Source organism: Sphaeramia orbicularis, chromosome 1, assembly GCF_902148855.1.
Source record: "Sphaeramia orbicularis chromosome 1, fSphaOr1.1, whole genome shotgun sequence".
NCBI classification, from domain to species: domain Eukaryota; kingdom Metazoa; phylum Chordata; class Actinopteri; order Kurtiformes; family Apogonidae; genus Sphaeramia; species Sphaeramia orbicularis.
Genome location: NC_043957.1, coordinates 31975534 through 31998019, shown reverse-complemented (window position 1 = coordinate 31998019; position 22486 = coordinate 31975534). Strand labels below are relative to the sequence as shown.

At 37.1% G+C, this 22486-nt stretch overlaps 1 protein-coding gene across 1 annotated transcript; it reads left to right on the top strand.

The window, feature by feature from the left end:
* The first annotated feature begins 9093 nt into the window (after positions 1 to 9093).
* Positions 9094 to 22380, top strand: cusr (Copper-only SOD repeat protein). Its single transcript, XM_030135741.1, has 10 exons — positions 9094 to 9230; positions 10648 to 12730; positions 13194 to 13293; positions 14381 to 14458; positions 15111 to 15212; positions 15333 to 15465; positions 16945 to 17059; positions 19022 to 19149; positions 21600 to 21680; positions 21898 to 22380. The coding sequence occupies exons 1-10, from the start codon at positions 9191 to 9193 to the stop codon at positions 21972 to 21974; spliced, it is 2937 nt and encodes a 978-aa protein (XP_029991601.1). The 5' UTR covers positions 9094 to 9190; the 3' UTR covers positions 21975 to 22380.
* Positions 22381 to 22486: the final 106 nt, after the last annotated feature.

Genomic DNA, 22486 nt, shown 5'->3' with positions numbered 1-22486 from the left:
AAACTGTTTAATTTGGGGTGACCAGATCCCAACTCACCAGATGAGGGACAAAGACTATGTTCGTGTGGGACAATGTGGGACACCAATGCATGGAAATAGTCTAAGGTAACTTAAGGAAAAAATAAATAATAAATTTTGCCCCTTAGCTTATAACATTATTATGCTTTGACATCTAGTTGATTCAGTAGCACATTAACGACTATGAAAATGAAAACTATAATATACTTTAATATATTTTATTCAAATGCATTTTTCCTAAGTTTGCTCACATAAGAAAACACAGTGGCAGGAAGCTTTCATGCTATTTTACAGTTCCTCTTATAAACATACTTGACAGTGTACAGTCAACCTTAATATTCAGTCAATGCTACCATTGATCTTTGAAGTATAACCTTAGTACTTTAAAATGCTTTAAAGGAGCATGGCTTACCTGAATTTTCTCCAACAACAGATTGAAACAACACAGCCCTTGCACAACTCCAGTCCAAACCATATACTGAACCACATATTAGAGTAGAACTGAAGTAGTAATCATATACTGAAGTACATATTAGAGTAGAACTGAACTAGAAACCATATACTGAACCACATATTAGAGTAGAACTGAACTAGAAACCATATACTGAACCACATATTAGAGTAGAACTGAAGTAGAAACCATATACTGAACCACATATTAGAGTAGAACTGAACTAGAAACCATACACTGAACCACTTATTAGAGTAGAACTGAAGTAGAAACCATATACTGAACCACTTATTAGAGTAGAACTGAACTAGAAACCATATACTGAACCACTTATTAGAGTAGAACTGAAGTAGATGCCTTGTAGTAAGTGACTGATTATCTGAACAAAACATTAGCTGTAATAAAAACCCATGTCACACAGCTCAGAATCACATTAACTCCACATAATAAATACACTTGAAATGCATCTGTAATTACTGAAAATGCTACAGTGAAGTAGTAAAAGCAGCACTGGGTATAAAAGTAGGCACTACCTAAAACTATTAAACCAATAAAACAAGAAATACAAATCAAACTGGTCTGGAGGGATCACAAACCTATAACAAACAAAATAATAAGCTTAATAGTTTTGATTAATTGTGCACTGTGTCTTTATTCTAGCTGCATTTCCTTTTCTTGGCCATAATACAGCTCGCTGTTTCCTCCCTTTTCTCCATGTTTTGCTGTTTTGTATACTGGTAGTTTGTTTTTTGTGATTGTACCCTTAACCTGCGGAATTCCCTGTCACAGTTCAATTGACACCATCCCACAGTCCGCCCCGCCCCCTGCACCCTGATGACAGCTCTCACTGTTGCTGCTCTGTCAACACAAGCAACTGATAAATGTCAGATAATAAAACACGCATTTCCAAACTGTAGCCTGACTGTTAATAACAATGCAGGACAGCAACTCAATTTGTGGGACGTGTAAAAAAATGATAAAAATGTGGGACTGTCCCGCACAAAGTGGGTCTTCTGGCCTTCCTAGTTCAATACCTGTTGATCCACTAATCCTATCCATGTATGTAAATGATTGGTGTAAAATACAGTTTTTCATCTTTTCATGGTCATCAGATATGACATTTGAATGTTCAGAGGCTCCGTAGTTACCGTAGAAACACTGTCATCTTCTACAACATTGACTCACCAGTAAAACCCACGGAGTTTGATAAATGACAGTGGATGGAGACATTTGGTTTATGTTCAGTTAATGACAGATTTGTTGAAAAAGTCACTTTTTCTTCAGTCTTCTCTGTTTCTGATATAACAAACCTCAACTTTAACTTGAGCTTTTATGAACATCTACATGATCAGGAAATTTTAAAATAAAAAAATAAATGATCACTGAAAAAAAACCACAAAATACAGATGATAATATTATAATAAATGGTGATAAATAACGATAAAGGTTAAATAGAGAGAACAATTTTTTTGAGAAGTGCCACAAAAGTAGCACTGGGTCTTTATGGGTTACATTATGAACCTTCATTTACCAGTATATTATACATGCATACATACAACACACACCTAAATTGACCCTCTGCAACTAACCCATCAATATGCTGAACATGCAGGAACATACACTGTAAGCCCGGAAGTTGTATTTACTAAAATGCTTTAATTACAATGTACTTAAATGATTTAAGTTTTATGACATTACTATAAAATGTTAAGTATATTCTATTAATTTGTAGACATAGTTGAAAGTACGAAAAAGTTTAAGTTGAATGGATTTAAATCACTAACTTTTAGTCACGACCACACCTTATAATCTCTGCATTGCATTGTGGGTATTGGGCATGTTGTTGAAAATGTGTTATATTTATGTGCAGGGGTTCAGCAGGGTTGTGGTGTTAGTGTGAATTTTGACTGAATGTGTGTCTAGCAATGTTTATTGGCCTTTTTGTGTTTGTTTTTTGTATTTTTGTAGAGCTGCACCATGAGTCAGAGCCATAGGAAGAACAATAGGTTTCCTGTTCATCTGCTGTTGGCTTCATACAATTAAATTCTTACAGTCTTGTCAAATTAAGAGCAATTCCTGTGTTGACAAATGAAAATGAGTTATTATCCATTTATGCCGCAATATTTTAAATTTAGTGTTTATACAAAACACTTCTTATCGCTAAAGATTTTAATTTAAATCAACTCGGAATTGAGTAAAATGAACTGAAGAAATTAAGTCTAATGATTATACAAAGCGATTGCCATTGCAGCAAATTTTAAGTTAAACTAACTTGGCATTTAGTGTGTTGTACTTAAAATAGCAATTCAATTCAAGTCAAGCCTTTAAGTTTAATACACTCAAGTTTTCATTATACATTACTTAAAGTTTTTAAGGCAACAAGTTACCTGAGATTTTTAAGTAAACTCAACTATCCGGTCTTACAGTGTACCACACACTGTAAGCTGCTAAGTTAGGGAGAACAAGCAAGTGCTTTGCTCAAGGGCACATCAGCCAACAATTTCACTGCTGGATACAACTTGTCACAAGCTGCTTCTCCAAACGTCTAGAGGCATGGATGCCCCAATAAATATCAGCTAACTCGAATCTAGTTCTTTCAGTTGATAACATAAATGGGTTTTACACCTGGCCTTACAAATTTTGAGCATAGGCAAGGTTGTCATTGTCAGTGACAGTAACAGATTATTCTATCATTATATCTCAGGGTATCACAAGGACACATGCATTAAACACACAAATATTTAAGTAGTGACAGACAAGGTAGCTATATTTATATAGAGCATTTAAGGCTCAACAGGAATACAGTGTGCTGTTAGCTACATAAGCAAAAGGAAAGTAAAACCAAAGTGCTTTACAAATAAAAGGAGATAAAAACATGTACAGCATATAATTAAAACAAGGTGTAAAATACATAGAATAACAACGTATAATGAGATAATGATTAATGTGGTATAAAAAAGTATACTAAATTTTCAGACAGATGTGATTGGTTAAAATCTAAAAAGTCACAAAATGCCCTCATTTGATACAGAGCAGAGAATGGACAGTGAAATCAAAAGGACTTATCACAGAATTTAGTTTCTACTTCAACATGATGCTGTTTTACATCATTCCCCATGCCTGAGTTATGACACAAGTTTATTTTGCAAGAGCGTGAGTGGTTATAGTTTTGTTTTTTTTGGGAAACTGACTTAGCTTTCAGTATTGGTTTGAGTTTTTCAAGTATTATGGTGAAAGCTTTCACTTGAAAAAGCTGGAAAATATAAGATGAAAAAAATCTGTTTTAGTATGATGCTACAATCTCACAACACCCATTGTTGGGCAGTTTCTCCCCATTCTTCTTTTTGCAGAAGCTCTCAAGCTCCATCAGGTTGGATGGGGACCAGCGGCGCACAGCCATTTTCTGACTTCTCCAGAGATGTTCAGTCGGGTTCCAGTCTGGGCTCTGGACAGGTCACTCAACGACATAGGCGGAGCTGACCGAAACCCACTGGTTTGTTATCTTGGCTGCGTGCTTAGGGTTGTTGTCCTGTTGATAGATGAGTCTTCCCCAGTCTGAAGTCCAGAGCAGGTTATCATCAAGGATGTCTCTGTATTCATTTTTCCCTTGACCCTGACTAGTCTCCCAGTTCCTGCTGTTAAACACATCCCCACAGTCTGATGTGTTTGGCATGTTTTTCAGCCTGGGGACGACCATGCTTCACTGTAAGGATGGTACTGAGCAGGCAGTGGTTTCCTCCAGGCATGAAACTTGGCATTCAGGCCAAAGAGTTTAATCTTTGTTTCATCTAACCAAAGAATCTTGTTTCTCATGGTCTGAGAGTCCTTCAAATGCCTTCTGTATGTGGGCTGTCATGTGCCTTTTACTGGGGAGGCGCTTCCATCTGGACACTCTGATTGGTGGAGTTCTGCAGAAATGTTTGTCCTTCTGGAAGGTTCTCCTCTCTCCACATAGCAACACTGGAGCTTCGTCAAAGTCACCATCGGGTTTTTGGTCACCTCCCTGACTAAGGCCCTTCCACCACCATTTCTCAGATTGTTGGGCAGCCTTTGGGACCTTCAAGGGCCTTCCTCAGATCTGTGCCTCAATTCATTCCTGTCATTTCCTTGGACTTCAGGACTTGGTTTGTGCTCTGACATGCACTGTCAACTATCGGACCTTGTATAGACAGGTGTTTGTGTCTTTCCAAATCATGTCTAATCAGTGGAATTGACCACAAGTGGACTCCTGTCAGGTTATGGAAAAATCTGAAGCATGGTTAATGAAAACAGCATGCACCTGACCTCCATTTTGAGTGTCATGGCAAAGACTATTGTTAATAAGTTTACAAAAAGAAAAAAAAAAAAAATTCCAGACTCAACTCAAACAAAAATAGATAAAAGAATAAAACTACTCATTTACTTGTAAAACTAAATAAAACAAAATGAAATCAAAATCAGACTGAAATATTAAAAACAATGAAGAATTCTGCTATAATGACTATATCAGCTATAATTTTAATTATTGCAGAAATGTTCATTACATTAAATAGTACACTGTCTATGACTAGTCGAAGTATTTCAGTGTCTTTCATAACTTGAGGGCTTTTTTTCATATCACACTTAGCAACAGGTCAAACTTATCTCCTCACCAAAATTACATTTGCTGTCTTTTGCTTGCTTACAGTTGTTCAGTTTCCTCAGGACTCCATGTGTGGAGGTTTTAGCTTCAGTGAAAGGATTCTCGGAAGTTTTAGGAATATGCTTCCTGGATTTTAAAATGTCACCTCACATTAAGAACACCCTGGGATGGAATCCAGTGTCAGCACACGTTTTGTCAAAGACATGCACCTTAATCACCAGTAGGTGTGAATATGAGATTGAATGGTTGTTTGTCTTTATATGACAGCTTTGCAATGAACATTCCAGGGGGTACCTTCACCATGTGGTAGGTGGGGTAGACTCCAGTCCCACCACAACCCTCCAGAGGATTAATCAGGTCAGAATGAATGAATGAGCTCCATATGCCGTGACTTGGGTCAATAGATTTAAGAGACGCCCGTCAGTATTTTTTAAGCATATCTGATGGACTAAACCATTAAGTGATTTATAGACCAGTACAAGCACTTTAAAATCTATTCTGCAACAAATGGGAAGCCTATGTGAAGATTTAAGAACTGGATTAATGTACTCTGCTCAAAGTCTGGCTGCAGAACTGACTGAACTGCAGCAGTTTAATGGTCTTTTTCAGGAGGCCAGAACAAAAGTGCTCTATAGCTAATTCTATATTTTTATATTTAGTAGAAGGTTGTGGTTGTGATTTCTTTGGTATATGTGGCCAAAACAAGGTTTGCATCTGTTAGAAGACGGAAGTTTCCGTCAGATTTGGTTTTTATCATGCATCATTGCCATATCTGAACAAAATCTGGACAGGTCGCACGCATTCAATTGTCAGTAAAACATACTGTAATTGTTTGTTCATCAGGAAAGAACACAGCTTTTTTATGTTTCCTTTTATTATATCTTGTTGTGGTGACAGATACAGATTAATGCTTTGGGATATTGCCAACAGGTCAGAGTGTACCTGACACTCAGTTGCATGTTGGCAAACTGCCACTTTTGGTTTAATACACCTGTGTAGTACTCAACTCTCTACGCAATCCAAACTCTCTTTACTGATTACAGTCACACATGAAGCTATGGATGGTTGTAGCTATATTCAATTATTCACATAAATCAACCAACAAATCACTGCGAAGCAACTACAGACACGTCATTATCAAAAAAATAAATAAATAAAATAAATGTAAGCATTTCTGAAATCCTTAACAGGAAAGATTGAGATTCTGTGCATACATTTTGACATGTTTTAACCCTTTAACCCTTGAGACATTATTCCAGGTAAATGTGCTGCTGTGAATTTGCGTCTGTTTCAGTGTCATGAAAGCTGCTGTGAGTATGTGCTTGTCTCCCTTTTCTTCAATGGTTTTGTTTTACTGTGTGTTTTAGAGTCAAAACAAGGTGGAATAACAGAAAATGACAAGGACAGGAATTGAAGTTTGACAAGTTTTTACTAAATAAGACACTCAGAATGTACATCAATAAGAGATTTAGGATGTTGAACATGAATTGTGAACTGGAACACACTGAACAACATTATTTAAATCTTGGCCCATTATTTTATTTTATTTATTTAGTTATTTTTTGTTTGGGGGGGGCTTTGTAGTTTCCACGGTAACTACAAAGCCTCTGAATGTCCAAATGGGTCATGTCTGATGACCATGAAAAGATGAAAAACTGTGTTTTACACCAATTATTTATATGTATTGATAGGATTAGTGGATCAATAGGTATTAAACAGTTTAGATCAGTAGATGGTTTAGGTTGACGGTGAATGTTTGGGTCTTTATGAGTTAAACAGCAGTTCCACGTGCGTTATTGCGACACCCAACCGGGACTACCCAAGAAAAAATTCTTTGCCAAAAATAATTTTCTCATTGTTATTTCTGTCATCTTTAAAATGTCAAGCATAGTTTGGTTAGGGTGTTGTACCAGGAACTGAGGACTGTTACGGTTAACAATAAGAATGTTGTTGTTAATTGCAGGAAGAGCTCACTAGAATTCATCAGGTCTCATGAAAAGACAATAACGGTAATGAAGGCGGAAATAATTGGAGGCCTTGAAGTCCTCTTTACCCTTTACATAGTACAGGTGGCACCCAAATGAAGGTGCACACAATGTCACATCAGATTTCCAGTAAATGCCAAAGTGCCCTGGTAGGTGCTGGACAGGCTCCTCATCTTTTATGAAGCAACTGAAGGTCTAATATCAAAGTATTTTTCCATAATATAAAATTTACTTTTCAATCTAAACCAATCAATGTATGTAATCATGAAATTAACATTATAAGTAACCATTAATACTAACCTTGGTGTTGTGTAGCATATAGAGAATTTTAGATTGCATGGTTTCTTGTTTTGCTGGTGTTTTGAGGACACTTACACGTTATCTTTTCAGGACATCTGATTCCTTGGTAGACACTCCTGATATAAGACATATTTTCTTTTCATTCAGAAGCCTGAATACCATATCTCTGAGATGGTATGAAGAAGCGTTTCTACTGTTAACTCACATGTTATATAATACTCTGTGTTTTTGTTTGAGTGCATTTGTTTTCTGATCTAAATGTCTCAAAATTAAACTAATTGTTATATGTTGCTTGTATGTCAAGGCAGAAATAAAGTTATATGGTTCTTTGTGGCCTGCCAACTGTGATCTTGCAGATTACATCATATTATTCACAAAATAACATGACACGACATTACTGTAGCATATTGTATTACACATTACATGCTCAGACATGGGTTTACACATCTAAGTGGAAAGAAATAGGATAGCATAGATATTAAGTGACACAATTTATGTCTGTTTATTTAGCCCACGTATTTCCATCAGTGTGAATGCTAAACATTTCTTACATCCTTTTTGTGTACAACGGCTGCAGTTATGTGTCCTTATTTGGCCCAGTTGTAAGGTCTCAGTACCTGTTTTCGGTGTGTTTGGTATATTTGCAGGTGGTAAACTCTTGTATGGTGTGCAGGCAGGGGCACAGACGGCCACGTCACGATTCCAGCTCAGCTGCAATCAGTCATCTAAACAAGCCCAGTGAAGGACCTGAACCACTTCAAGCAGCCCTCCAAAATGTGTAAATAACTGCGTGGTCTACCCAAAGCAGCTCACACTGATGGGCCATCAGGCCACTATTCTTAGAGCAAGTTACTATTTTCTCCCCTCCTTTTTTTCCTTTACCCTGTCACAAGGACAGCTGAGGCAAACATAGCCTTTGAGACGAACAAGGAAGAGAAAAAGAACGGTTTTAAAAAGGGGAACTACAATCATTTCCAAGGGTTACAGCCACTTGTGGAAAAACTATGAAATGGTTGTTCATCTTAAAGTTGCAATTTGCTCTTGAAGAAAACCAATTTTAATTTCCAGTGGAGATTTTAACTTTATTTTTTGATCACCCTCTACAACCCTTTCAATTACTATCATTATTAAACTTGATTGGATGGATACAATTTATGTCATCATTGTATGCTTGTTTTGGTCACTTTGTCATGGTTGCTTCTAATGTGTATGTGAATGTGAATCAATTATTAAACTACCTTCTATTGCAATGACACTTGATTCAGTAAAATGGAAAATATTACAGAAGCATCTGACTGAAAATTTACTATTTCAAGAATAATTTGATAAGAAAAAAATATTGCCTAACAATTGTATTCATGTGGAATCTGTCAATTAAATGCTGAAGTTTTCAGTTTCAAAATTAAAGAAATGAGAGAGAAAAGAAAAGAGGCAGAACCTGTCTTAAGCTGATTGTAGCCACAGCACAGATGAGCCACCTCCATCCAGGCTGCCAATTATTCCTCCTCCCGCCCTGCTTCTGTAAAGGAGACTGAGGTACCGTCTGACCAATCACAGGCTGACACAGACAGTGACGGCACCTTCTGCTGAGAATCAGAAGCATAAGAGAAGCTACACATGCCAGAGAACCATTCACTCTTACTTTGAGGGGCCACTTAGACACACACTTTTTCATTTTACTGAATCTTTTTACCCCTTTATACCGTCAGAGAATTTTTTTTTTTTTTTTTTTTTTTTTTTTTTTTTTTAGTATTTTAAAAATTGTAAGTACAGCTTCTTCATCTTTACTGTTTATCTGTGAACATATCTGTCAGGATGGGCTATCTGACAGCTGCCCTGCTTTTTTGCTTACATGGTGAGTATTTTACAATTTCACAATGCTTTCTAGTGATATGCAGCTTTTTGATGATTTTGAAGTCCCTGTAGCTATTTGAGTGTTTGACTTATGTGTTGTGGTTATGTTGCACTGTTTGGAGCATGAGCTTGCTGCAGCAAAAAGAAGAAGAAAGACTTAGACTGAGGGTTACTCAATGGCGCGTGGGTAAAGATAAGTGGGTTTAGTGACAAGTGTTTGTGTGGAACTTGTTTTAATACTGATTGAGAATTGAATAGTTTTAAAGGAATGTCAGACACAAAAGTTTATTGGGCTCCAACTGGTTGAGAATCCTACCATGATGTGAAAAGCATTGAAGCCACCTAAATAATCAAATTAGAAACACGTCATGTGAGAACATTCCAAACATGCACACTTTGGTTATTTTACTTATGGAGTAAATAAGAAAACATTGCATTACATGTTATTCCCAAAACATTTAATATCTGCTTTTTAAAATACTAGAAAGTTGACAGTAGAAAAGCAAAAAAAAAAAGTTAATCACATGCAACAAAGGTTCCTTGTCTGGAATTGCAGCAGTCCATAATTGTATACAGAAAATACTGGCCAGAGCTGCAGACACATTGTGAAAATTATTAACACCTTTAATGTTTAACTGGTACACAGACTGAACGGTTTCAGTGTAACACAGGTGACGGTTGCAGCAAAGTCTGTACAGTGGTTTGCAGAAGAAGACTCCTGTGTTTTTTTGAGAGAGTCATCAGTAATTTAACTACATCAGTATTGTTTAGCAATCTTATGTGCACTTAGCATTTGTCTGGAATCTGATAACTGAAGTCAGAAAGCAGTTTTCATTGTTTAGCAGCAAATTTCCTTTGTACATGCAGTCAAATTTTAACTCAAAATTGTAATTTTAACATTTTATATTTCATGCTCTCAACTCTCCCTTTGCGCTTTAACCAAAAAAAAAATACACTGCTGTATGTGATCAGCTCAGGTTGGCTCTTTAAGCGGCAGTTTTGATTATTATTATCACTATTATTATGACTTGTGGGTATGCATATGGACATTGTTTTTATGGGCTTTATCTTCCTTTCATCAGGACACGTTCATAAATATGTTCACTTACGATTTCAAAATATATCCTAAATAGTATTCAACTGAAAATATGTCTCTAGCCTTTGTTATGTGTTAAGTGTGATTATTCTAGTTAATCATCATTCACTGGTATGGAAATATTGTATCTTTTATCAGTTATCTTATGTAAACAGAAATTGGTTTGCAGGCTCAAAGTACTTTAAGTTAAAGATAAGATTATGTTTTGTTTTGGAGGAACAAAAAACTGGCAATGGAAGTACCGTGTAGTGTAGTTGCAGGCAGTTATAGACCAAGAAATGTTGAAACTACCACCATCTCCTCTTTATTGTTGTTTTTTTAGGTTCCATTTCCTGTGTTCAGTTTCTTGCACCTCTGAACATGGGAGGAGTCCAAGGACAGGTGCAGTTTAACACCTCATCCCGAACAGCCTTTGTCAATGTGTCTGGTGCTGGATCCTGTGGTTCCGTGAATGTTTCCCTCAGCGAATATCCTGTCATGTACGGTCACTTTGCTCAGCCCTGTTCTGAAGCAAACATCGGCTCCAGTATATTCACTTTCAGAGCTGATCTTGGGTCAAACTCTGTCGTCAATGTTTCACAGCTGTTTGCGCTAAGATCAAGCCTGGATGACTTCTCAGTAACTTTGCAGACATGTAACGGGACCAAAGTATGCACAGTTGTAAGTCGAGGTGAAAAACATTTGACACGTCAGGCTAGGTTCACCGGACCCATTGCGGGTAATGTTTACATCCGCTTTAACGCAGAACTATCCAACAATCGGCTTCTTGCAGATCTCGTTACAATCGGTCAGGTCAATGCTTCTCAAACCAATATCACCCTGTTTGGGTTGATGAGCGCTGCTGCAAGCTGCAATGCAGTGCTCAGCAATTTAAATTCCTCAGCTTTAAAAAATCTTGGTGTTGTAAAAGTGGGAACCCCATTGCAACTTGAGAAGTCCCGTCTGGACCTAAACAGCTTCAACCCCCGCTTTTCCTTTCTTCTCTTCAAAATGGGATCAAACTACACGTGTGCAAAGATCTACGATGTTCCAGAGAAACAAGTGAGCGCAGTGGTGAATATGAAAGGGATCAAAGGGTATTTCAGTTTCCGACAGGCTTCCCCGTTTGATGTGACAGAGCTGAGGTTGAACCTGAGTAACTTGCGGGGGAAAGTCGGCCCTTACCATGTCCACCTTTTTCCCGTCCCCTCAGTCAGATCCCCTCTCTCAAACTTGTGCTCAAATGATAATGTGGGTGGGCACTGGAATCCATTTGGAGTAGACGTAAATGCACCAACATACCCAAATGGACCCGGGTCAACACATGACCAATATGAAATAGGTGATCTCAGCAGGAAGCACATGTCTCTTGCAGGTAAAAATGAGTCTGACATGGTGTTCACAGACTTCAACCTCCCTTTGTTTGGACGTAACAGTATTGTAGGTCGGTCTGTTGTAATTCATCAGACAGATGGGTCCAGGTATGTTTGCGCCAGTATCAGCTATCCTGGTGAAGTGGTTGTAGGCAGAGCGATATTTCGGAGCCCTGTAGTCGGTGAGATCTGGTTCACCCAACTGAGGAACAACCCCCTGTCTGATGTCTCCATCTTTATGGAATTGTCATATGGAAATCCCATGATGACACCAACCAGAGACCACAATTGGCATGTTCACACCTACCCCATCAGCTCTGAGAGGGATGATGATGAAGGTCGCTGCAGTACAACAGGGGGTCACTGGAACCCCTTTAACATCGACACAGGAGACAGAAGCTATGCCCTCCACTGTGGCCCATCCAGGCCCTTGTCCTGTGAGGTGGGAGACCTCTCCAACAAACACAGCACCATCAACCTGGGCACCACACTGGGAAAAGTAGAGGCCAAAAACTTCTTCACTGATGTCAGTTCCTGGCTGCCTGGGTCAGGCATAATCGGTCGCTCTATTGTGATTCATGAAGAAAATAGAGGTGGGCCAAGAATTGCTTGTGCCAATGTTACACTGGTGCGAATGTCCAAAGGAAGGTTAGGTAGCTGGTTCGGACCAGGCATGTCCAATGGGGACATACGGTTCACAGAGTCTATTCCACAGGGCCCCACTACAATAAACGTGTCCCTGACCGAACTGAATGCGATAGCTGGTGGTTATCACGTCCACATCCTGCCCATTATACCTGGTAGCACAAATCCTTGCTCCAATGCAAACATTCTTGGACACTTTAACCCATTTGCTTTTAACATAACAAACTCCCCCGAACCTGGATCAGGCACTGTGGACCAGTATGAGGTTGGCGACATCAGTGGAAAGTTTGGGATGCTGACTGGCCTCAACCAGTTACAGGCTGTGTACATGGACACCAACTTGCCGTTAAGGGGACCCCATAGCATAGTGGGGAGATCACTGGTGGTTCATCACAGCAACGGATCAAGGTAAGAAACAGTGTGAAACAGTGATGTGTTTGTTAGAGAGGAATCATCAAAGTTAAAATGATAAGGAGATGTGAGAACATATTTTACACACATACTAATCACTACTTCCCATAGCAAAAGGCAAATTATGAGAAGTGCAACTATTGTGCTGTAGCCACTAACTTTTTTTCAACACAACGCAAGGTATTTGTTGCAAAGGTTTTTTTCTTCCCAAAAAGTAATTTTCATGAAAATTACAGAAAGGGCAGTTAATACTGAAAACAGTAGCTTACTCTTCTCAGTGCATGTTAGTAGCCAATCGTCTGATACTAAATACTGATAAGCACTCATAAATATTGTCTCAGCACACAGGGATAACCAAGGATTGTGTCAAATCCTCGGTTATCCCTATGTGTTTTTGATATCATTTGCTCATCTTGTTTGTGTTTTTGTCTATGTGTGTGTGTGTGTGTGTTTTCTCTAGACTGCGGTGTGCAGACATCTCAGCAGAGAGAGATTCAGATGGACAATGGACAGTCGCCAAGGCTGTTTTTAATGGTACAGTGTCGGGGACAGTCAGACTGGTATGAAGTCATATCTACTATTTTCCAAATGATTAAAGTTATTCTGCAGTGTTTTGTTTCCTTTTTTTGTTTGCATTTTTATGCGGTAAATACTAAATATACATTTATTCCACTGACAATGAATCAATTTTTTTTTTCTTTTATATGGTGTGAGAGAGAAACTATGAGCCTGACAAAAGTTAGGGCACAACCAATTACTGGTGAGACTGGTTAAGAAAGACGATGACTGTTCACATCAACAGAGACTGCTAAAACCACCAGTATTAAAGTCATCTTAAGTCAGTTGCAATTTTTATTGCATAAGGTTAAATTACTCAACAGTGCTGCAGTAAAAATGTCAAAACATATCAATACATGTGAAAACAGAAACAGAGGTCAGTTTTCTGTATCAGTCCACTGAGGAAAAGGAACCATGTCCTTCTGTGATAATAAGATGGATATGTATCTGTCAGTGTACACCCTGACAATAACATAGTTTGGTAAAAATGTTCTGTTTTAGTCTAAAATTCAGAAAATTTTCTCAACCTATGTATAAATAATTTAGTTAGCAATTTGTAAGCAACAGAAATAGAAGGATTTCTTTTCTAGCCACAGATTACGCACACACACACACACACGCACACGCACACGCACACGCACACACAGGGAAGGTTTTCTGTCTAACTTATTAGGAGCTGCCACAAAAACATGACAGAGCATTTCTGCTGTGCTGGACAAGAGAGTTATAGGAAGCATGGACAGAATCATTAGCTTAGCTTAGCATCATCTGCTGACTGGTCAAACCTACAGACACACTGAACGGAGAAACACACCGAGAGAACAGCTGTCTCTGTCAGCTGCCCTCCAGAGGCCCCCATACTGAGCTACGCTCCACATATAATGATTATAAGGCTTGTAATTTCTCCAAAGAGTCCATATTACAGAAAATAAACATATTCCCTTGAGTTTTTCTCTTAATTTTTTGTCACAATGAGTCTGTGGAAATGGTGTGTAATATATACTAATTTACTTCACCCATTGCCCTATCACCAGGTGCTATTTGATCTGAGGAAACAATTTTTCTAATGGTGGATTTTCTCTTTTCTAGCGCCAGCAAATGTTCACTGATGGGAGCAGCACAGATACCACACTGGAAATGAGACTTAAGTCTATGACAAGACAGAGCGTAAGCTTGCACACCTGCACACTTCAGCAGATGAATGCATCAAAAAATGGACACTATGATGTATAAATATGTCTGTCATTTTTAAGCAACAATTTTTAAGGATTACTGAAAGAAGAAACACAATTCAACAATGAAGATGCTTATCATCTGCTGCCAACAGCTGATAACAGTTGATATTTATGTACATTTCCTTGTATCAGTATCAGCCTTAAACTCTTTGAATGTCTGAGTAAGGGCCTAGAAGGGACAGGGGTGAGGGGTGACTACTGGCCCTAGAATCGTAGAATAGTAATATGGATAATATTGTGTAAACTGATAAGGTAATGAGAGAGTATGTTCCTCACTGACAAAAGGTTGAAACAGTTCTTTGAATATCTGCAAAAGGTGCCAAGTTCTGGCTAGTGTTTATTCTTTGAGAGGATAGAAACACTCACATTACTGAACCACAAAGATATAGAGACAGTGATGACAGGGACAAAAGGCACAGTTTGAGTTTCATTTTGAAAACACCTTAAAATTTGGGATTATGTTTGTCTAATATCTAATGCTCTTTATGTGTTGATTGTAAGTGTGTTTGTAGGTGCTGAAACTTAGAAAAAACAAAAACGATACATCCCCAGACCCACTATTGTATTTCACTGCATCCCCACAGAACAATGTGTCCATGTTCATCACAAATAACCGTGTGGATGCAAACAATAGCCAGTGTACTGATATGGGAGGAACATACAATCCCTTCAACATGACATCAATGGTAAGAGGAAGTTTTTCTAGCCGTTGTTTCTTGGTTGCCTTAGATGCACATCCAGCTGTCATTACTGTGCCAAAAATGTTTTGTGTATATGAGCTGTCCTATTTTCTCTTCCTTCTTCAGAGCTCCACCTGTTCATTAGATAACTCTCTGAGCTGTGTTGTTGGGGAGATATCCACAAGACAAGGCCCAGTCAGTTTTACAGAGGGACAGTTCTTCACCGACACAATCACCCAGCTCAGCGGAGACTTCACAGGTATTTACAAGCACTAGTCACAGATTGTTATGTCGTAGTTAAAACTGGAGTCATCGTGTGCATCAACCACTTCGGTTATTTGAAGGGTTTTCTTTAAGGGGTTACACAGTATGAGACCATCAACAGGGGGGGGGGGGTCAGGTACAGGAACACACTCACAGCTACAAAAACTACAACAAATTAATGCTTTGTATCCACAGATTGTATGACTCACTGACTGAAGTTTAAAAGTAATTGTTTACACACATCGATATTATGGTATCTTCAAGTCAGATTAACACTGTGTTTTATAATGTTCACATGGTGCACCAGCTGATAGTTTACATTATAGCTCTGTTAGCTTAGCTCTGTTTTTAGACTGAAAACAGACACAGTAAAACCACAAATCGCCTCGGTTTTCTGTATGGTTTGTGTTAATAATAATAATAATAATAATAATAATAATAATAATAATAATAATAATAATAATAATAATAATGGATTAGATTTCTATAGTGCTTCACATTATTGATCCATTATTGAACTGAAGTGAATTGAAAAATCTTTAATGTCCCTGAAGGGTAATTTGATTTTCAACAGAAAATCTCACATATCACCTAAATGATTAATCTCACATTATTTTACATTATTATTCATTCACTCTCACATTCACGCTCTGGTGGTGTTGTCAATAGCTGCACTAAAGGTTTGTTTGGAATCGTCCAAACAACATCAGCACGGACACAGTTTAGTCTGAACCCTGGATCAATAAAAATCGACTTAACAAAGATAATGACGTCATATAATAATTTTTATGTACCATCACAATAAAACTCACCTGTGTAGTAGACTTATTGAAATGTCAGCATCAAACTCCATTTTATTCATTTTAGAGCTGTATCCAGTGGTGAAAACGACAGTAATCTTTTTTTTTCATGTCATTGTTTTAATCTCTTTGACTCTGAAAGTTGTTTCATCTACCTGTAGCTGTGAATAAATTCAGTGCATATCTATACAATATAATACATTGACGTTTTTTGCATCCCACTTCTTTTTTCTAAACATGCTAATGATAGGTCATATTTGAATCTTTTAAAGTAGAAATACTACAAATAGCTCCTTAAAAGTCAGAAGAGCAGGTCATGAAGAATGTCATAGTGAAGAATTTGACAAAAAAAAAGTCACATCTGAGAGTTTATTTTAATTTCATTTGCATAGTGAATCCGTCATTTTTGATCAGTCAATTATAAATTTGCATCCTATGAAACTCCTGCATGGGTCATTATTATGGAGAGTTAACCAGTTGAAGCAGGAAATGGGGCCACGGGGCTCCCAAAATTCTCCTTTTACAGAAAACAAATAATATGGAAAGGCAAATAGTGCAGCAGTTTCAAAGGGACTTCAGTGTAGATGTGTTGGTGAATATGTTTTATGTATGTTCTGTACCTGTTCTACTAAAAATAAATTCAATATTATTTTTGATATTTTCTGTGATTTTAGTTGTCCACCGATCCCTGGTTTTGAGGAACGGAGACAATATCATTGCATGTGCGGACATCCTCCCAGAATCCTCTTCAGCAGATCAGACCTTTCCCATGGTGACCAATTTCAGCAGGTGTGTGTGTGTGTTATCTTACCGAAAGCATCAGAATTTTATCTTAAATCTGTCAACATCGGTATTGTTCAGTGAAGCTGTCTGTCTGTGTACCCATAGTTTGTGATGGTTAGTAAAGGTCACAGTCATCTTTAAACCTTTCTTACAGGCATTTTGTTGCTTTAAATACTTTATGATTGTGTCTCTAAATGGACTCAGTAGTTTGCAGACACTCACAGTTGTTTTCCTGCTCACTCAGTAACAGCAGTTCTGTTTTGATCAGCTCAGTTTGATTTGCAATTTTTTGGTCCATGTTGATTACTGGAAATAGTATATTTAGTTCAACTGATCACAAATCTGATTGAAGTCATGCAATAATTTCTAACCTTGCTCCCGACAGTTATATATTTAACTAATTAGTACAGTTTGTCTAATGTCTAAAAATTTTTTCTTTTGTATTTGCTAAGAACAGTGTTTTTTTTATGCCTAAAGTTTCATGTGCGAATAATTAGTGCAACTATATAATAATATTCAACACATCATTTTACAATGCAGTTATTATTTGCAAATGATGTGTGTAACCACTCTTAATTTACATAATGCACTGTTGCCCATAAAGCTAGAATAACATGTTTTTATTTCTTGAAATGACTGTGACAATTAAATATGTTCTTGATAAAGTGTAACTCAGTAATTAATCATTGCATCCGGTCAAAGGTGTTTACGGATGTGTTTAAATAGGAATAAATAGATAAATGTGACTGAAAGCTAAATTATTCCAACTTTATGTGCAAGAGTGTAGTGATAGATGATCCTAACTACAAAATAATCTGTAAATTAGTACATCAGCACTGTCTGACCATGTGACACCCTATCCCTGTGTCATGAGTGAATTAATTACCTCCGCCAAGGAGGTTATGTTTTTGCCAGGGTTTGTTTGTCTGTCTGTTTGTTTGTCTGTCGGTTAGTGTGCAACATAACTCAAAAAGTTATGGACAGATTTTGATGAAATTTTCAGGGTTTGTTGGAAATGGGATAAGGAAGAAATGATTAAATTTTGGTGGTGATCAGGGGTGGGGGGGCCCACGGGGGGGGCCACTGATCAGCCTTGGCGGAGCTCTGCGCTCTCTGAGTGCTTCTAGTTACATAATGTATTGTGGGAAAAATACTAATGAGGAATGAGCTTTTCTTTCTAAGTCTATAAGTGCCTTTATTTCATTACAATAAACACTGAAAATGGTCATTAATATCATTGTACTTCTGTAATAAGATAAGCTATGTCTTCATTAGTCCCACAAGGGGAAATTCCAGAAATAAAAAAATGAAATGACATATCATGACATGACATAATATACTGAAGACTTACAAAGAAAATAATTTGATATACACTATGTGAGAAGATCTAGAGAGTCTTATTAACTGAAGTACATAGGTGTCCAAAAGATGACGGCTTTCTTTTGTTATTATTTCAGAGCTGTCAGTTGAGAGGAATTTTTCTCTAGGCTAACATATGAAAGATGAATTGTGATCACAAACTATCTTAACAATTGAGGAAAGAAAACAACTTGTAGCCTGGAGTGCCAACTAAAATAACTTGTAATGCAGAAGGAATCATAGGCTTGAAGGAAGAAAAATGTTCATGAACACATGATACCAAAACACTTACATCATTTTATATCCTCATTAATGAAAGGTGTTTCACTCCCAGTTCTCACTCTGGACTTGACAGAGGGCAATTGTTTTAAAACAATAAGGCAAACAGTAAGTTCTGGAGTCAGTCCTTTGGAGGTAAAAGCTGAAGAACTGCTGTATTTCCGGGTGTGTCATATCAATATCTGCACAGTGATTGAAAGACAGAAAGTTCTGTATATGTTTTACAGACACTAAAGCCCCTTGAAGGAAATGTATGAATAAAATTGACTGAATTGACTTGACGATGTAGTATCAGTATCATCATTACCTTATACGTCCTTATACTTTCAGATTTGATTTCCGTAAGAGAGTCGCTGATGTCCTGGAGATGAGCATGTCGAGAATCACCATCCTGCCTGGCTCTCCAAGGTCTGCACCTACTAACGCAAATTGCCAGCAAGTCAGCTTCATGGTATCAGGTATGTGTCCCATTTCTTTGTATAATTACATTTTTAGTCACAATAATACTTGAACTGATCAATGATGATCAAAAAGAAATTTTGTACTGGACACAGAATTAGATTCTCTATTATGTCTTTCTTGGTAATCAGGATAGTATTTCATCAGGTTATATCACAGGTTATATTTGACAAAAAACATAAATCATGCTGCAATCATGTCATGTTTTCTTAAGAGCACTGTCTCTCTGGTCCTTTATGTAATAAGACATTATAAAACCACTGTAACTGGGCATGGATTTCCCACTGTAGAAAGTGCATCTGCAAAGAGTCAAACAAAATTTAGGAGAAGAAGAAGACTGACAATGCAGAGAAACACTGAATAGAATCCTGACCATACATGCAGTGCAAAAGATGCATTAAATATATTTTCCATACGAGGGCTGTTCAATAAGTTCATGGCCTCACCCAGAAATACTGGTTGTTATAATACAGGATGTTACATTCTTTCGTGATGGGATAGTGATGCTTGAACATCGATGGACCAAGTGCATTGCTGTAAATGGAGATTATGTTGAAAAATAAAATATAAATTATCAGTCTGTGTTGTTCTGTTCTGGGTGAGGCCATGAACTTATTGAACGGCCCTCGTATATGAATGGACAAAGCATACACATTGGACAGGTGATATAATCTGGATCACATAAAACATGCGCATCCCTACATGACTCAGCTTCACTGGGCGACTATGCTCTATGAGTCTGTCCTATTTCTAGTCCTGCTGTGGCCAGTTTGCATTCATCAGAACAATGAACAATTACAGGCATTGAAAATCTTTAGAAAACCTGAAAAATTGCTCAGCAACCCGACACTGGAGTTGACTGTCTATGGATCTTGTTTTCATTCCCATCCTCGATCCCAGTGGGGGAACAGAGGAGTGTCTGTAAAGAGGTTTCACACAGTATACCATGGGCGGGCATTTATGTTCTCAGAGGTCTCCCACAGGGCGGAGAGTTTACTATTGCAATAATTCCTGAAAAGGTCTGTGGTTATCATAGGTAATAGAGCAGAACAATGTAGACTTAAGACTCTACAGACAACATAGAGCCAGATATAAATGTTCTATTGTGGTGAAAGAAAAGGCTCAAGAACAAATCCAAGCAGAAATCAAGGATTAGTATTTGTTTGCTAAGATTTGTTGACTTTTTCTTTTGTAATAAATGCAGGTTTTACAATTAATGCAGTTAAAAATAATGTAGTCAGTTAATTATATCAATTACACCTATGTGTTTTCTGACATTATTAGTATTACTATATGACCAATATATAAAAATATATATTGAGAGAGAGCCCAGCTTTCCAGATAAAATATGTGCTTTATTATCATTAAAACACTGAGCATTACTGGTGTAGGCTATTGTCATTGTCATTGTCGATGATGGAAAAGCACATACGTAACTGCCCTTGGAGTAAAACATAGTAATTATCAAGTCTAAAAAAAATCAGTAATTACAGTTTTACTTAAAATTCACATGTAATTACATATTGCCACATTGTCTTTCTGCTTGAGGTGTATACCAGTGTAAGGGCCTCATTTTCAATACAGCAAAGTAAAATAGACTAAATGTAATGATAAAAGGTGTTCAAAAAGAAGATAAGAATAAGTTATTCAAAAATGAAACAAGATAATCAGAAGAAACATTAGATGCATTTGTAGAAATTTTGTATAAATAATTGTAGTTGTACATACACTGTTACCCATAAAGTCTGAATAAAATATTTTACCTCTTCTCATGAAATAATTGTGACAATGTAATTTATTCTTGATAAATAAAGTGTAACTAGGAGGTGGTTTCTGATGCATATAAAAAGGAATAAAAAGAGGAATGTGACTGAAAACAAAATTATTCTAAATTTAGAGGCAATGGTGTATAATAACAGGCTAGCAGACATATTACAGAAAACAAAGTGAAGCAGTGTCTACAGGTAAGATAAAACAAACAAACAAACAAAAACCATCAGGAATTGTCTCAGTCTTTCTTCATATAATCCACAAAAAGCAAACATCACATAATAATAATAATAATAATAATAATAATAATAATAATAGATTATATATATATAGCACTTTACTATTTTTCGTATTTAAAGCACTTACAATGGATCTATTATTCATTCACGCTCACATTCACACACTGGTAGTAGTAAACTACATATATATTAACTGTGCTTATTACTCCTGTGTTTTCTGCCATTGTAAGTGTTCCATGAAATATGTTATTTGTTAGGGTTGAAAAATCTGAAAAACACTGAGTGTTTATGGCGTAACCTTTCATTACTTTACTTAATAATGGAAAAGCACATCTATCAGAGTAAAACACAGTAATTATCAAGTCTAACAAATCAGCAATTGCAGCTTAACTTACAATTCATGTGCAATTAAGCATTGCCACATTGTCTGTTTGTTAAAGGGAACGTCAGCGAACAGATTCTGGAGTCTGTCAAAACCAGCGAGAAGATGGGTGTGTTTAGAGAGTCGCCTTCATGTACGAGTAAGTACACTCCGTGGTGTAATTATGGCTTTGGCCAAAATTTAGGTCAGTCCACATTCACAACTTTTTTTTAATGTAACTTACTGCAGGAGGGGATTTACTATGACCATACATTATGTCTCAGGCTAAAAATAGAATAAAAAATGTCTGAAACTGATTCATTACAACTGATGTTATTGAGTAAATAGTTTTAACCTTTCTCATTTATTGCCCTTAGGATCTGCGGGTGTGCTGCTGATGCCTGGCCATTTTCTTCTCGGCTCTGTGCTTGCTGCTGCCCGTTTGCTGCTGTAAACAACACTTGGAAAGCTCAGAGATTCAGCCATGCATCATCAGTGAGGAGACACAGATCCTCATGTTGGAAAACTGCAAATATGTTCATGAAGTATAACCTACAAAGGGAATCATGGCATTTTGATGAATTATCAAGCAAACAATAACTGTGTCTCTTTGTACACATACTTGCCTGTTTACATTTTTTTTGTAATTACCTTTAAGCACCAAACTGTTTCACGTAGCCTTTATGGAAACAGGTATGTTACTTACATGTTATATTTATGTGGACTTTTCAATGGGTGAGGGGGACTCTCACTATCTGATACCAAGACTTTTCTTATTGTGTATGCACTGCCCATGATTTCATTGCCTAATTTTGAGTAAATATCAAGAAAATTGTGAATAAAATATAATATTGTTTGTATGGCTTGGTCCTTGTGATTTCCATCAATATATCACATCTTGTTATACATTTTAAGAAATTACTTGAAAACTTTTGAGTATTAATAGATAATATGTCAATAATAATA

Coding starts and splice junctions, on each gene's coding strand:
- cusr (XM_030135741.1), top strand. CDS start 9,191: ATGGGCTATCTGACAGCTGCCCTGCTTTTTTGCTTACATG. Junction 14,459..15,110: donor AGTCTATGACAAGACAGAGC/GTAAGCTTGCAC, acceptor GCATCCCCACAG/AACAATGTGTCCATGTTCAT. Junction 15,213..15,332: donor CCTTCAACATGACATCAATG/GTAAGAGGAAGT, acceptor TTCCTTCTTCAG/AGCTCCACCTGTTCATTAGA.